General features: G+C 41.1%; 1 protein-coding gene across 1 annotated transcript in view; it reads left to right on the forward strand.

Moving 5' to 3' along the window:
• The window catches only part of tmeff2a (transmembrane protein with EGF-like and two follistatin-like domains 2a), a 134,983-nt gene that overhangs the window by 38,610 nt on the left and 79,131 nt on the right, over positions 1–17,242 (forward strand). Inside the window, exon 3 of the mRNA XM_031757349.2 lies at positions 15,272–15,401. Coding sequence (XP_031613209.1) covers positions 15,272–15,401 — 130 coding nt within the window. The remainder of the gene's footprint in view (positions 1–15,271; positions 15,402–17,242) is intronic.

Here is a 17,242-nt window from a genome sequence, read left to right on the forward strand (position 1 = left end):
GAAAATCAAACAGCCTTCTTAACACAGGCTTTTGCAATCTCCGAGACTCTGGTAGAGTTCACAACACGTCTTTGTCTACTTCTTTAGGTGTACTTCAGCGATGCACAAACAGTGTCAGATTAGCTCTCAGATCCATATGTCTCTGTGTCGCTCGTCAGACAGCTCCAGATACACTCAGACATTTCAAAAGAAGTGTCTGAAGGCCATGTAATAAATTGTTGTGCGGCACCTCGACTCCCAGCTAGGATCAGTGGACTCCATCCCCTTGAAACAGTTTTCTGCTCCCCAGGAAAATGTCAAAGTTGTCATTGAAATTCATTCTATATGCCACAGATGCTGATGAAGGGAGGGAAGTGTAGCAAAGCATTTCATACCCCTGTTTTATGTTGGGGTAATGCCTGAGATGCCTGCACAGAAAGGTTCCCAAGAGTGTCCTTCCAACAAATGAAATCCCTTCTCAGCAGTTCTGAACCACTGACTCTGTATTTAGGAGGATAGTGAGTGGGCCCACATGCACCGTTGTTCTCTTGAGATGTGAGCATGTGAGTAAAAGTTAACTTTGCCTTGGTATAGTGCTCACAGTATCATGTAGGCTGTGGCTTTCCTCTCTGTTGCTGTTGTGCGTTTGTAATTGTTTTCCACTGTTAAATTGTCCATAAAAACTTTTCAAATGAACTTAAATTTAAATCACATGGAATTTCTCATCATTTAAAGTCAGTCACAACTACAGAAATGTGCAAAAGTCTTGAGTCATTTCTTAATATTAATATTTTTCTTCCAAGGAGCCAGACTTTAATGTGGGTTTTTGAAAGTGGTCATGAGCAATAATTTTCCAACCTTTCTCAAGGTCTTTCAAAGTGTTTCTTTGGCCATTGGTTGCTTTTTCACTTATTTTCAGTTCAGTTGAAGGTTTGTGGTTTGATCCTTTAGTCTTTTTGTTTAGGTATCCACAGTCAAGAGATGCCAAACCCCAAACTTCCCCCGATGCATCCGTGTGAGTGTTTGAATCTTCGGTTAAAACCAATTGTCTTTGAACGGGTGAATGAGGCTTGTAGTAAGAAAGCACGTCAAGTGCTTGAATAGAAAAGAAGAGTAAGTACCAGTTCATTAATCACTTACAGTGGCAGTCAGTGGACTCAGGTGGACTCTGTTGGGCCTTTCCATGCTGATAGCAACCGTAAACTTGACATATTCCCACTTACAGTTTCTCAGCCTTCGGTGGTGCCCTGCTGACCTGGGGCCCGAACCTGTCTTACCTTGCCTGCCTCTGCAAATAATCTAGACTAATAAATAGCATAAATTGCAAATAGCAAAATTATGTGATCTTGATCTTGGGCTGAACTGGCCCTTTAAATTGCATTTGTGTAGCGGTTTTGGATGAGAACAGCTAAATTAACCTGCAGTGCCCACCAGCTTTGAGTGTGACTTTGTGTTATGTAACAGAGCAGTGAAGAGGTGTTGTTAACAGGTGATTGCTTTTAGTTTTAGTGTTAGCTGGCACTTCTCTTTTTTCATGTGTTTTTAGGAGAGTCATAAAATGCAATTTTTGTTGAGAGTGTCTTGGAATGCTTTACGTGGGGATTTTAATTCAGCAAGGACTTTACATGGATTTACAAGCTGTTTCAGCATGTGAGTGAATGGTCCTAGTTAGGCATTAGTCATTTATGTGATACAGTGAGAGTGGGCGCATCTGTCTAAATGTAAGCTAGCAGTAAGTCCATATGAGCTAAGGCTTTCTCAGGGAATACTGTTTGCCAGGTTTAGTGCATACACAGCAATCTCTCGCTGTGCTAGCCTGGCAGCAAATTTGCCCAACACAGCCAGTCATATCATTAGCTTATGAAATGGTCTCTGTTGATAGTAGTACAGCTGCTTTCTAAATCTCTTGCAAAGTCATAAGGGCTATACAAATATTATCATGACAGGAGCATCTGTTTAGTGACACACTGTCATACTTGATCAGGCCACAAAGTAGAATGGATTATTTTGAAAGTGTCCCTAAATGTGTCATTATGAGTTATCCATTTCAATATTTTATAATCAAATAGTTGTATCGTACAAAAGCACAAGGAGCTTATCTTTTTTTAAATATTTTTTAAAGTAAAGTTTCAGTATGTTCAAATTTGTATTTGTAGTTGTGTTATTTTAACTTTTCACTTCCAACATCAAGAAAACCTGATTAGTAAAAATTTTAACACTTCTTCACATCTTTTAAGGCCTAAAGCCTACTGCTTGGGAGCTTACTGGTAGATCGCCTGCTGGTAGCTCATAATAGGCCTTTGATGAAGAGTAAATAAGCAGACAAATAGCAGCTTATGAGTATATCAATGGTGATTACTAACAGGGAGCCTCTGCTGGTTGACATGGTAACTTATTCCATAGGGTCAACATATTGACTGCTAGGTATCAATGATGTTTTGTCTTTAATTACTGTCCTTTCTGTCTCTGATAATTATTTCCACTAAAGAATCTGCAATCAGGTTTGAAATCTAAGTTCAGATGCTGATGTCATGGAATTCAAGGTGGATGTAAGGTCTTAATTTGTTTCCATCTGCATGTTGAACTCCACCCAAACCTCTAACACGAGGCTGTGGTTTGGCCGTGAGTTTTTATGTGCAAAACGTGGCAAACGCCAGTTCTGTGTAAGCTTTGCCAATTTTGAGATAGCAAACTTGCAGTTATATATCTGCAAAAAAACATCCAGGATGGAGACAGCGTCGATAAATCCAATATCTTTGGTTTTCCTAAATATAGAGTTGTAGATGCTTAAAGGATATAATGATGTTAATGATGATAATAATAATGATAATAAGAAGAATAATGATATTGATATTATGGGAAAAGGATATTATTTAATTGTTGTAGACACCGTATTGCACTGCATCTCCTACACTGTTATTGCTCCAGTCAGTACTGTTTTCATTAAAATTCATTGAGTTGAGGAGGACTTGAGGAGTTTTTTTTCAAGTTTCCTTCAGCTCAAGTGCTTAAGGCTAGCATGATCTAGATGAATGAGAGCCTACACAGATATATTTCCATTCACTTAACAAAGACTCAGTGTCACCAGTGGCTGTAAGGTGCTGTATTCAGAGACTAGCACATCTGTTGTTCAGCATGCCCTTTAAATTTCCAAGAAAACACACAAAGTAGATTTTTTTCATTGAAATCATCCATTGTATGGTTGTCATGAAATGGAAAGTATTCAAAGAGACCAAAGCCATTTTCATTGTGAGGCTGTAAATATGCTTAGTTCTTCTGTAAATCTGAGCATTTTACAAAAAAAAGGATTTGCTAGGACTTACTCCCTCTTGGAGTCAGCCTCAAGTGGCCAGTCCATGAACTGCAGTTTTTACACTGAACTCCTCTGGCAACCTAAGAGGTCTGACTTGATCCACATTAGATCACCATCAGTCTCTATGACTGGTTCATAGCTGAAAAAGAAATATTTGTCTCAAATACATGCCCCATAAGGAGTCTCACTGACAACACCCATGTTGCCATCTTTTTTTTTCTGCAAATTTGCTAAAATTTAAACACCTGAAGCCTACAAAACATGAATTAAGCATTCTGAGAGCCTATAACTTGATTAATAGCATTGCTCAAAGGTAGGGATGGGAAACGAGAACCGCTTCTTGTAAAGAACCAGTTCCTAGTAGTTCAGAATTGTTAGTTTGCTTGCCGATAGATTCTACCTATCTGTTCCACTTGTGCTAGCGCAACAATCGGCTGATTTCAGTCCTCATTAGGATAGGCATCTGTGTTGGTGTGCAGGACTCTAATATATTTTTTATATTTTTAAATAGTAATTACGAGACCATGTGTTTCAGGTCATAATAATAATAACTGCATTACTTTTAAGAAAAGTATTCAGTGTAATATGTGAAATATATACTTTTTTTGAGTAACAACCCCAACACTGATCACAACAAAGAGGGGAAATACCTTCAGCATGCACAAACATTTGACCACACAGCATGCGATCAATTTGTACGAATCTTTAATACGCTGCTTAGAGATGATGATGATTCTCAAAGCGGAACGAATGAGAACCGATAAGGAATCTAAGTGATAAGTGATACTGATAATGGAATCCGAATCGCTAAATTCTTACCAATTCCCATCCCTACACAAAAGAAACCAAGTTGTTGAAGGCAGGTCCTTAAAACCGACCAGCTTTCATTGGCATCCTGCTACAAGAATCAGAAAGTGAAAACTTGATAGATAGATGACTTAGTGGTCTCATTCAATTCCATTCAGTTTTATTTCAGCGAATGGAATTCTCAACAGTTGCCTCGAGGCACAAGAGTGTCAGACATACATACCACTGACCCTGGAGCAGAACATTGTACAAATTAACTCGGAGCGATTCATGTTGGGAAATCAACATGAAATGCTACAAAACTACAAAGAGATGTGAAAACATCAACAAAGACAAAGAGTAAATGGGCTGCCCTCCTCCCACATGAGGATACCAGTCATGCTGGTATACTTATGGCTGCTGCAGAAGATGTTTGAATGCATTTAAGGAGCAATTTGGGTTCAGTGTGTTGCCTAAGGACATACTGGCATGTGCAAAAGAGGAGCTGGGGATTGAACCTTCCACTTAGAGTGCAAGGCCCTGCTATGCCACCTGCACCTCACCATCCAATCAGATAAACTTGACCATAATGGATTGAATGCTTGAATCTATGTAGGAGGGATGGTGGTCTTTGATATTCCTGTCTTTGCTAAGAATGTTTTTTTCCCAAACTATCCTTAACTTCAGGCTATTTGGAGACACACAGAGGAGCTATTAAATGCTATTATTTAATATTTAAATATTTAAGTTGTGTATTTGGCATTTGTTACACCGAATAAATTAATGTTTTTTCATACTGGTGGGAAGCCTTCCTGCTGCTGGGAGTAGTTAAATGAAGATGATTTAGACTAACTGAGTTTGCTGGTGCAATCGTGACCACGAAAATCATTTACTTTCTTTCAATTAAATAAAATCTGATTCTTTTTTTTTTAATGAAGTGGTCCCACAATATTTTTGCTGATTGTGTTTAGATTAGGTGATAACCTTCTACATGTGTTCTACAGATACTGACACACTTCTTTAGTCAGTTCTGGAAACCTTTATTCACAATTCTTCAGTCCTTGTGCCATAACAGGTGACGTTTTATAACCTATACTTGTGTTGGTGTGTCTGCATTTCTGATCATGTTGGACTTGGAGCTTATGAAGATCGGGAAAAAGCTAATTTTCCTGATATGCAGAGTAAGAAATGATGGAGTCTGCACATGGACTATCAGAGCTATGAAAAAAATAGAAAAAAAATGGCGTATGTCCACACCGGCAGAATACTGAGGATTGTGTTAGCAAGCAAGATAGAATTGCAGACTATTCCATTATCCTTGTGATAATCAATATACTGTGTTTACATGCTACCAAGCAGATCTATCAAAGCTATTGCAGTGTGTGTCCTGCAATGTGTAGTTACATCTCTGGAAAGGTGCACATCAAGCTATGCACAGGCTATGCACAGTGGTGGGTCTTATCACCAACGGTGATGAGACAGCCTACAGGGAGGAGGTCAGCGCCCTGACCCACTGGTGTCAAGACAACCATCTCACCCTCAACGTCGCAAAGACAAAGGAGCTGATAGTGGACTTCCGGAGGTGCAGAGGAGTACACACCCCCATCACCATCAACGGCGCCGCTGTGGAGAGAGTGAGCAGCTTCCGCTTCCTTGGTGTACATCTGGCTGAGGATCTTACGTGGTCAGTACACATAAACAAGACAGTGAAGAAGGCGCAGCAGCGCCTCTTCTTTCTCAGGAGACTGAAAAGATTCGGCATGAGCCCCCGCATCCTCAGGACCTTCTATCGCTGTGCCATTGAGAGCATCCTCACTGGATGCATCACCACCTGGTATGGCAACACCACCGCTTACAACCGCAAAGCTCTCCAGAGAGTAGTGCGGTGTGCTGAACGGATAATTGAGGTGAGCTTCCTCCTCCAAGACATCTACAGGAAGCGGTGCCTGAGGAAAGCGGGAGGATCATCAAGGACTCCAGTCACCCCAGCCATAAACTCTTCAGACTACTTCCATCAGGAAGGAGGTTCTGCAGCATCCGGTCCCGCACCAGCAGACTGAGAGACAGCTTTTTCCACCAGGCCATCAGACTGCTGAACACGTCATAGACACCTCACCCTCACTACTGGAACTTCAACATTATGCACTCCATACTGTACATTAATGCCACTGTTTTGCACATACCTACCTCTGTATATTTTATATTTTATATATCTTATTTTATTGTTTACTCTATTTCATTTGTAAAACATGTATATACACACTCACACACACACACACACACACACACGTGAAAAACATATTTAGTACACACATTCAGTAATGTATATACCTTTATATATGGTACATATATTTATTACTTTTAGATTAACCATTTTATATTTTGCTTGTTGCACGTTATTGTATTTTGCACAACTCTGTTGCTTGTGAAGCTTGCACACAAGAATTTCACTCGCATGTACTGTACCAGTGTACCTGCACATGTGATGTGACAATAAAGGTGATTTGATTTGATTTGATTTGAGGTTACCGAGTGTGCTTGCTGTGCATAGATTTTGCAGAATAACTCTAGTTTATAAGTTTAACACATAAAAAGAGGGAAAAAAACCAAGCAAAGCACTGTGAAACTTTAAGGGCTTAAATGTCGGTTTTTTTGCTGAAATTTTATCATATTACGTTTCAGTGTGGGCTTTCTCCTCTCTTGCTCTTCGATTCCCTGTGACTGTAATATTTTAGTACATTTCTGGTTATGTGTTTCATAATATCATCAGAGAGAAATGTAAGTCTATTAAGTTTGTTTTAATGTTTACACACAGTACTAAGGACTTTCACTGTAAAACACGTTTAAAGCCAATAAAGAAAAGTGAGAGTTTGGCTTGTTAGAGGTTTGTCTGCTTGCTCAAATTTTCACTTAATCATATATATATGTATAATGAGAACATAATAGCCCTGTGATGGGCCGGTGTTCTGCGTGTGGTGTACCCTGCCTTTCACCTTATGACAGCTGGGATAAGCTCCAGCCTAGCAAGAGAAAAGTGGATTTCCAACATATAAATGAGTGCATTAGTGGGAAAAATTATTCAGTTTGCCTCAACCTGGACTTCCACTGATCATCAGAATGTAACCCCCCTGCTATTCTGTGGCCAACAAATGCGTTAGTGTGACTTCAGTGCACTTGATTTGCAATGTGGGACTAATTTTTGCTCGTAATGAAGATCATTTTTCAGAATGCGGAGATAGCAGCGTTCAGGCGGAGGGGGGGCTCTGCTGGACGGATAGATGTGTCATTTGTTTTCTCACTTATTGATGCTGATATCCTGTCATGTTTGTTCTTGTTGCGTTTTGCAGAGCTCTACCCCTCAAATTGGCACGCTCCTTCCCTCTGCTACATAGTCACGCACTGATGCGTGCACCCGCCTTCACTTTCTATCTCTCCTCTCCTTTGTCTCCCACTCGCGTGGTTTGCTCTCGTGTGGTTTCACTTGTGCGCATCCCTCGCCACTCCCGCACACTGTCCTCCTCGTTCTTTAATTGCTGTCATTGCTATCGCCCTATCATCCACATCTCTTGCACTATTTGTCCTTCTTTTTTCCTCCATTATCTTCTCCACATTCACTTCCTGCTTTTTAACTCCGTATTCTGCCTGCTCCTCTCGCCCCCCTCCTCCTCCCACCACCACCTGTCTTTTTTTCCACCCCTGTCAGCCAGCAGTTATGTCGGATGTATGGTGAAGTGAACACTGGGAGCTGTTATCGAGGCACAGGATGAATGATGATGGTTCTGCTTGTTTTGCTAGGTTGTGTGTTGTGACCTGGTAAGGAGCAGATGCTTTTTTTTTTTTTAGTACAAAGTGCTCCGATGGTGGATGCATTGGTTGCTTTGTCTGTGTATGTGTGTCTGTCCAGGATCCCAGGCAGGTAGGGAGACAACAGGTACTGGCTGCAGTCCCAAAGCTTAGCATTTCAAACTCAAATGAGGAGGGCTGAGGCTAGGCAGAACCACAGCAGCCCCTGCAGGAGGTTTGTGGAAATTAGATTTACTGTGACAAAATGCAGAACGGGTGCAAATGACATGAAGTGGAAGATTAGAGACTGGTCTACATGTATGCATACATGCTGGATCACATGCTGCAAATGTAACTCTGATGAGCTATACGTATCATCAAATGCATTTAAGTTCACCCGTGTGGTTGTCTTCCACTTTTCCTGTCAATAAGGCGTTCCCATACCATATTCTCTAACACACATAAACAGAACCATTAGCACCTCTTCTGTTGTGGTATTTTCGGTCAAGACGCCACACAACTGTCCGGGTTTTGTCAAAGTGGAGCCGCAGGGCAGCGTCTGCGACTTCTGCAAAGCTTGAGCCAGCGGGCACATAAGGCTGCGCCATATGGCCCTGGCCACTGGCCCCCACTTCTCTGTCTGCAGAGAATTGCAGAGGATCAAATTTTCTCACCTTCTGTCTCATTCACCCCATCTCATTAACATAATCGCATCGTTTTCCTCCTCCACAATCTTCCCTTCGATGGTGCTGTTTTTCAAGCGCACATCGCAGACTTTTCTGACACCTTTGTCTTGTTTTTTTTGTTGTTTTTGTTTTTTCATTTCCATTCCACTGACAGTAATCTTGCCTGGCATAGAGTTAAGTGCAACAGCTGACAGCTTATATTTGCAGACTGCTAACGTCACACGGTGCTTGTTATCAACGCATTAAAGGATCAAAGCTGCAGGGCTCTGACAAGGGCTACAACAAGGATGCCTTTGTCTCTGATGCGGTCATGCGCTGCTTAAAGAAGCGCCGTGTGGAGAAATACGAGTCAGGAAAAAGTTTGAAACCAGTAACCTTAGCTCACTCCCTGCCTCGCTGTCACTTCAAGAGAAGTCCCAGAAGAATAAAAAGAAGTTGGCAGATGAGCGTCAACATTTCTTTTTTCCAACAAGAATAGCTGAGGAAAAGTTGAAAGATTCAGCCAAGATGAAGAAGTCGAACGTTTCACATCTTTTCCCAAATGTCTTACTTTATGTTTGGCAATCTATTTCTGCTCCCTGGCTGTCTTACATATGGTCCGCCTCACCTAAAACACAAGAGATCCGATCCAACATGCTGTAAGGGACCAATAACACGCTCCTCTAAGCCAACACTTGAGTATTTTTTTGGGTGAGACTTTTAATTTGCACACAGCTGCAGCCTCCGTCTTGCACCTCCTCTTAGAGAGATTGAGGTTTTAAATCCTCGCCCCCTCCTCTCATCACTTCTCTCCTTTCCACGGGGGTGAGAGCCAAATACTGAGGAAGATCAAGAGATGGGTTGAGGGAGTTTTCACGGGAAAGAAGGCACTCTTAAAAGACGCCCGCAGGGTTCTGCCGGGCAGCTTTCCCTTCAGTTGCATCACGCCTGGCATGAAGCGAGAGTCCCCAGGTTAAGGACAACCCAAGCCAGATGGGAGAGAGTGTGAGAGTGGTGCTGGTGGTGGTGGGGGGGTTAGGCAGAGGGGAGTGATAGTGGATGGCAAAAGCAGTGCGGGCCCTGCAGTAAGCTATTCCAAGCGCCTTTGTGGGCTTGCCATTTTTTTCATTCTCTCTCGGTCGCCTTTGAGGGGATTTTTTTATCCTTCTCCTTCTCTCGGTCTGTGTCCCCATTTCTTCTCCTCTTTCTTTTTTATTTCATGATGTTCCCTTTTTTTCCGTCTATGCCTCAGTTTCTTCAGGCGCTGTGGTTCTTTTTTATCGTGCCAAGTTTGTTGAGCCAGGGCCCTGTCTTTGCCTCTCCCTTTCTGGCCGTCTGCATCTCATTTCTGTATTTTTACTTTTCTTTCATTACCCCTCAGTCTCCTCCTGTCTCACCCTCATCCATTTCCACTGACTCCTTCTCCCCGTTAGCCCAATTTCACCCATCGTTTTTGCCTATCGTCTTTTCTACAGCCTCTTTCCTTCCTGCATTCCAATCCCTTTGATCAGAAGCCAGTGTGCAGCTTCACTTTCCCTACTATACTCCCCCCTTTTACTGTCTTTTGTGTGCTTTCTGCCATCTTCTTTCCCCTAGCTTGTTAAAAAGTGTTCACACTTGATCATTATCATCCGTCTGGTTTCCTGAATGGATGGTTATTTTTGCTCTTTTCCTTGTGGGTATCAGATGGGTATGTGTGTATCAATTGTCCTTCACACTTAGTTAGCTTAATCTGAAATGCAGTTTATGCCCTCGTGCTGTTTTTCCGGTCCTTTCAGGCCTTTCACAATCAAGCCCCCTAAACAACAGAGTTGCTGAATCCTTTCTGTTTTGTCCCCAAACAGCAAAACTCATGTGGTAAAACGCAGGGCAGCCAAGTTTCCCTCCCGGGCTCTCTGTTCTCATCTTTAGCATGTTTTCAGTACAGAGGTCACTGATGTTGTTAGTCTAAAGTCTAAAAGCCTAAAAGCTTTTCAACGAGGTCACTTTTTCTGGTTCATACTGTTTTAAGAGTTGATTATGGCATTTCAAAATCTATTCACTTTGGCAGCCATTTTCAACCAACTCACATGCCTGATTAAGTATGAACATTATCTTAGCCTGTAGCTACTAGAGTGCAGGGTTGATTGGTTATTATTTGCCTGGGCGGGTCAGATGAAGTTGAAGGGTGTCGAAGATGCTAAGTTAAGTTAAAGCTCCAAACACTGCAAGGTAAAGAGAATCAGCTAAATCAGACATCACACTCTACTTTACTCTATTCTCGTGCCAGTTTCTTAGTACAAAGTCTGCATAAAGCCCATGGAGGCAATTGTCTGGAGAATTCCCAGTGAGCATAATCACCACCCCTTACCTAAGCTAATGGGAGTTTCTCTCTAGTTGAGTACACAGGCGGCATGAAGAGTGTCCTGTTGTGCGCTAAATATAATAAAGCACAAGTTCTGACAATGTTCAGACCTCATTCTACTGATGCTGTACTAAGCAATAAAGAGGAAAAGAAATCCGGGTGCATTTCCTGAAATGGCCACTTGAGGCTGGCTTCAAAAGTGAGATCCATCCATCCATCCATCCATTTTCTTCTGCTTATCCGGAGCCGGGTTGCGGGGCAGTAGCCCAAGCAGAGAAGTGAGATGCTTGTGTTAATTTGCTCATCTTTACAGGAGAACTAAACATCATGTAACCTCATACAATAATAATTTCATTGATCATGACAACTGCCCTACAATGTGATGTGATTTAAAAAAACACTATAAGGTTCAGAGTTATGGTTTTCTAAAGGAATGCCTGTTTTCGATCAGTTGTTGATGCTTAACCTGCTAGCTGGGCCTTTTATTTATATTTGTACTGTTTTGAATCATTTCCAATGTAATGATCTGATGTATAATGATACATAATTTTTTGTACTGAAAGGACGATCCAAGAAGTATGCACTCAGATGATGCACACATGGTAAATGGAGTGGTACTTATATAACACTTTTTTCCTCTAACTGAACATTCAGAGACCTTTTAACTACTATTCGCGTTCACCCATTCACAAATATACATTTATACTATTCTCTTATTCTGCCTGATCACACAATAGTTGCATCAGCAGGAATTTGGGGTTTTCTTTCACCTTATGTGGGCTGAAAGAAACCACCAAACTTCCAACTAGTAGAGTGCTCGTGCTCCTTGAGCCACAGTTGGCCCAATCTAGGGCTGCAACTAGCTAACATAGCTAGTTAGCACTAGCACTAGCTAGCTTTAAATCCTGGCCGAGGAATTCAATATGCAGTTTGCATGTTGTCGCAGAGTCTCTGGCTTCCTCCTGTAGTCCAAAAACATGCAAGTTAGGTAAATTGGCTGTAAATAGCTGTCGGTCTCCATGTGCTAGCCCTGCGATGGCTTGTTGACCTATCCAGGGTGTACCCTGCCTCCTGCCCTATGACAAATGGGACAGGCACCGCCATAACCCTGATATGGAAAAGTGGAAAAATACGGATTTTTCTCGCATGCAGTTTGCTGTTTCCTGATCTCGAAGGCTTACTCCTTCTAAAAATTAGAATATGCAATGGAGCATAAAACAAGTGTCAAAAGCTGACAGCTTAGCACATCATGACATCTTGCTGTTGACCCCTTTTTTGTTAAACATCTGCCAAAGCGGACTACTGAAACTGACACCGGAAAAATATTGTGCTAATGGACAGGTGTGAAGAGGAAGGAGTGAAAAAGTCAGAGCTTCAAGTGTCACAATTTGTTACTCCAACCAATATTAGACTAAATGGGGTTTTTTTACTGGAAGGAAGAGGATAAAAAATATTCTTTTTCTCCAACACTATGCTTTTACAAAGTTGGCTTGACATGTGACCATAAACACAGACTTACTTGAATATGTTGTTATTGCCTGTCTGTGTTTACAATATGTCCATTTGTGAAAACCATGCAGCGATCCATGAGGGCACAGAGATGATTTAGCTGTGAGAAAACAGATTTCAGAGCAATCCATTAGAGACTTAAAGTAAAAAAAGGAAGTGGAGACAAAGAGCCGTGAGCTCCTTAGCTTCATCCCTGTGGGGAATATCCAGTGAGCCTCTTGTCCTTGCGATGTCACACCCAGCAGGAACACATTTTCACACATTCCCCATTTTTCAACACTTTTATATTTAATCAGGTTACGGACTGTGACTACCGAGCAACAATTTCTCTGGACCTTCTGATAGCTGTTCCTTCTTCCCAGGGAATAGTGGGTAATATTTCTCAATTGAATAATCACGTTTGTTATTCCTACAGTGCGGCAACAGTGAATCGATTTCAAATCAAATGAATATCTCTCCTCTACAGCCAAAAAAATGAAAACTAAGACTCGGCCCTCCAGTGCCATCAGTCATCTGAAAAATCATGACTTACTCCGTAGCCAACAAACCATGTGAGGAAAATGAATGAGTAATGTTCTCATGTACCGTAGTAGCTATTTTGCTGAGTGCCCTTGAGCAAGTCACTTAACCTCCTACTGCTCCAGTGGAGCAACAAGAGGTGTGCAGCTTTTCAGAAGTCTGCAGTGTGAATATAATCCATTAACAAAATCTATGGTGCTAGTTTTTTGGTTTTTTTTACACTTATACTGATTTTCGGTACGCATCAGTTCATAATTAAACACAATTCAGAGGAGCACTTACCCAGCTATTCTTTCTTTTTGCATCTTGTTTTTTAACACCTACGCTGGACTGAAGTTTGTCATTCTCCAAACTAATTCAAAAATCGGTCAATCTGCCAGATGTGCGATGTGTTTTAGTATGATAAGATTTTAGCTCACTTACTCCTTTTCTACGCTGGTAAATTACCATTTGGATTTTTTGCTGTTGGACAAAGTGTGAACAAAGCAAAATATGTTTTGATTTCAGGGCAGTTTCAGATTTTCAATAGACGATGATCATGGCGGAAAGGATATCTAATAATACAAAAGCTAGTCAACGAGCCAAAGTCATTCTTAGCTTTCTTTGTTGCCGTGTTCTGTTGATCTTGAGGTTTAACACAGGGCGGTGTGAATGGGGTAGGTGCAAGGTGCTGTTGGTGGCGGCTACAGATGGCTTATTAAATCAGAGTAAATAGTGTAAAAATGACATTAAAGACTGTGCAGCATATTAACTGTTAAATAAAAAAGCATGAGTGTGAGGGTCTCGAGCTGACTTTGGGGTTTGTGTTGTCTCAAAGTGAGCGAATGAAGTCACCACGGCAACAGGAACATGAATGACGTTACCTTTCTTTAGTCACCCGTAAAGTGAGTGCAGTTTAGTAGTTAATGAAAGGGAAGTGAGTCACAGTAAACTGGAACATGTGACTGTAGCTGTGACTAGACTGGTGCTTGTACTATAATATCTATATAATCAGCTATAATGTGCCAACTTTAATTTTTTCAGGTATCACGGTTAGAATCAGCACCAGTATATCTTCATCAGGCAGTCTTAAAGAACTTCAAACACTGTATGATCTTGCTAATGTGAGGCAGATATATTTAAGGTTAATTGGGGTTAATTTTGCTTAAAAGGGTATTGCATGGCTATGTTTCTGGTGCTTAATCGTCATTCTAGCAATGGTGAAGGAGTAGCATAGAAATGTTACACTGAAAATGAGGTTTTTTTAGCTGTGCGAATACATCCTATCCTAAGCAGTTTAGCTGGTTAACATACTGTACATACTATGAATTCAATACTGGGCTCTTCCACCCATCTCACTTGAGTTTAGCTTACGTGCATCTGATGCAGCACTTTGTTACTCGTCTTAAATAGACGTGGATGTTTTGGAGAAAAGCCCTGCTGAAAAATGAGCGCACTGACAGAAAACCAGTGTTGAGGAGCAGTGGATGTCAAGGTGTTTCTGTTACTTGAACTCTTGAGGGCACTAGTTCTGTGCTGTTTGAAGTTTTCCTCAAGTAATAATAATGAACTCTGGTTTTTCCAGTTGAGTCACACTCTTATAAATATGCCAGCTTAGATACCCATTCAGTTTTCTTCGTGTCCCCTTACATACGTCAGGGCGTACTCCACTGTCTCTTTAACTTGACATTGGTAACAATGGCTAGTTTCTCGAGCTATTCAAGCTGGCGTGGCCAATTTGTAATCTGCTTATAATTTCAAACAGGAAGCAGAAGATTCTTATAATATTATCTGACTGTACCACATTGGGTAAGAACAAAGTGGATTTGCACTGTTTTCATGTAGATCTCAATTTCATTTCTTAGCTAACAATGAACGTGTTATGGTTTGTCCTTGTACAAGAATCTTTCAGTATAAAGGTGCGCCAAAACCCCTTAACCGAAATACTGAAGAACTTAGTGGGATTAACAAAGGAGAATGCTAGAATTAAAGAAAAGCATTCCAAGCTGATCATCAGGCTTTTTGAAGTATTGGATTTAAAAGCAGATCTTTTTTCCTGTTTGTGCCGTTCAGCAGTGGTCTGCACAGTGTTGTTGGTCGCTCAATAAATGTTCAATGTGAGCAATGTAGGCATCAGCTGTTGCTTTAAAGTTTTGGTATTTTATTACTCTGCCAAGCTGGTTATGTCTTTGGTGGAGTTTGCATATGTGTCATTCTTTTCAGTGCTGAGATTGAAGAGTATTCAAATTGGGAATTGAAGGCAGTGGCTTCCCTGCAGAATTCTGAAGGCTCAAGTGTTTACTTGAGGACACAGACTCACTATATCACTTTAGTTTAACCTTGTCCCTTTTACATGCTCCTTTTCTTACCTGTTTTCTTCTCTCCTCTCTGCAGTGCAACAATGACTATGTCCCTGTGTGTGGCTCCAACAATAAGAACTACCAGAACGAGTGCTTCCTGCGCAGGGATGCCTGCAAGCAGCAGTCTGAAGTGCTTATTGTGTCAGAAGGCGACTGTCCTGCTGGTATGTACATTTACCTTATGGTGCCTACACACAAACACAAACACAAACCCATACACGCGTGGATATGGATGCAGAGGAGTTCTGATACCAGCACACTGAACACATGCGCAAGCAGCCGTGTTTGGATTTAAAATATTCAAGAGGTTACACGGCTATCTGTAAGCATGCATATGAGATTCAGCAACAGCAAATATAAAGCTGAAAATGCAATTCTACATGAATTTTAACGTTTTATATGCAGCAGCACAGATTTCATGTTTCCTTATTACTCTCATCAATATTTTAATCTGCATCCAGTAGCTGGGATGCAGTAATTACCAACGGATCTTTTATTTCAAAGGAGTTACAAAAACTGCGTAATGAAAATGTGCAAAGCGCAAAAACATGATTTCATCACAAGCACGGCACCATCTCTCAAGAAAATGAACACACCATTTGGCCATAAGGCCTTTTTTAAATTACAGTTTATTAAAAATTAGGTGTGTTTAACAAGAAGCAAAAGAAATCTCGACAGCTTTGACCTTTCGTTACGTAATGTTTAAATAAATGTCAAAAGCCATAGAATGCATTGGCCAAATTGTCATTTGTAGTTACTGTAATGCTGTTGCCACGAGGCATGCTCAACAAAGCAGAAAATGAAATCACTGAATCACACATCATCTTGATGGCCGTTTCCTTTTTTCAACACTTTTTTTTCTGTTAAATGTTATTAGGAGTACTTTCTGTAGCTTTAAGAGAATCATTTAATACTGCGCTGAGGGACCGTAACAGTACTAAACCTATTCACATCATCCTCACTGTGCTGTATAGCTACACTGCTTGTTAGCTATACTGTGATAAAAAGTATCTGCCTCAGCAAGTTGTCATTCTGAACACGTTAGCATGCTGACGCTACAGAGAATCCACATTAAACGTGAGATTTGAGTGACGTCTCTATCCTCAGAAGCAGCCGTGTGTCTGAGCTCGGAGGAGCTCAGAGAAGAACGGCTGGACTAACAGTCACGTTGACTGACAGCGGATAGATAGAAATAGCTATTCATTTGAATGATTCTGGTCATCGAGGGCTAGCTTCTGACGCATAAATGCTGCATTAACAACGCTCCTCTTTCAGCTTCAGCATCATGTTATATACATCATGTCCAGTGTATTCCCTTCCACTGGCTGAAAAGTAAAAGTGCTTGGCATAATTACTGGACATAACTGGGATTACCGTTTGGTGTTTAAGCTGCTGAGTGGGTGTCTTCATTTGGAAAAGGTCAGGCACTTCATTAGCCATGATGTGGAGACCACTATTGGTGCTCAGAGCATGCACTACTATTTGTGAGGATAACAGTCCACTGAATGAACGTGAATTAAAGACCCTCGCACATGCAAGGTCTAAAAATGGCATATTAACTCTCTCAGTGGAAGCAGTGAAAATTATTCTCATGCAATAATCAGCTATTTAACACCCTTGGCCAGTGGTTTCACTTGAAATACACACATTTTTTTATGTATCATATGAATGAAAACACTGCAGTTTGAATTAATGATGAATTAAACTGCATGTTGAGTCTGTAAAATTGTTCTTCACATGCAAATTTTATCTTAACATGTAAAATTAGCTTTGGCCAGAGCAACGTGTTTTATCCTATGGTGACAAATTTATATAGATGAGCATAAACTTGAAAGAAAAGCAGCAACGCCTACTGAGGATTCTACCAATTAGTGAGTCATGTTCTGAATACTGTGCTTAGTTGTGAATGAGTGAATCCACTGGCAATGTGATGCTGGCTGCTGTTAGGCATGTGTGAATCATTGCTTAAGCCAAGATAGTATTACTGGCTCAAGTTGAGCAGTTG

Source organism: Oreochromis aureus, linkage group 16 (assembly GCF_013358895.1).
Source record: "Oreochromis aureus strain Israel breed Guangdong linkage group 16, ZZ_aureus, whole genome shotgun sequence".
Lineage (NCBI taxonomy): Eukaryota > Metazoa > Chordata > Actinopteri > Cichliformes > Cichlidae > Oreochromis > Oreochromis aureus.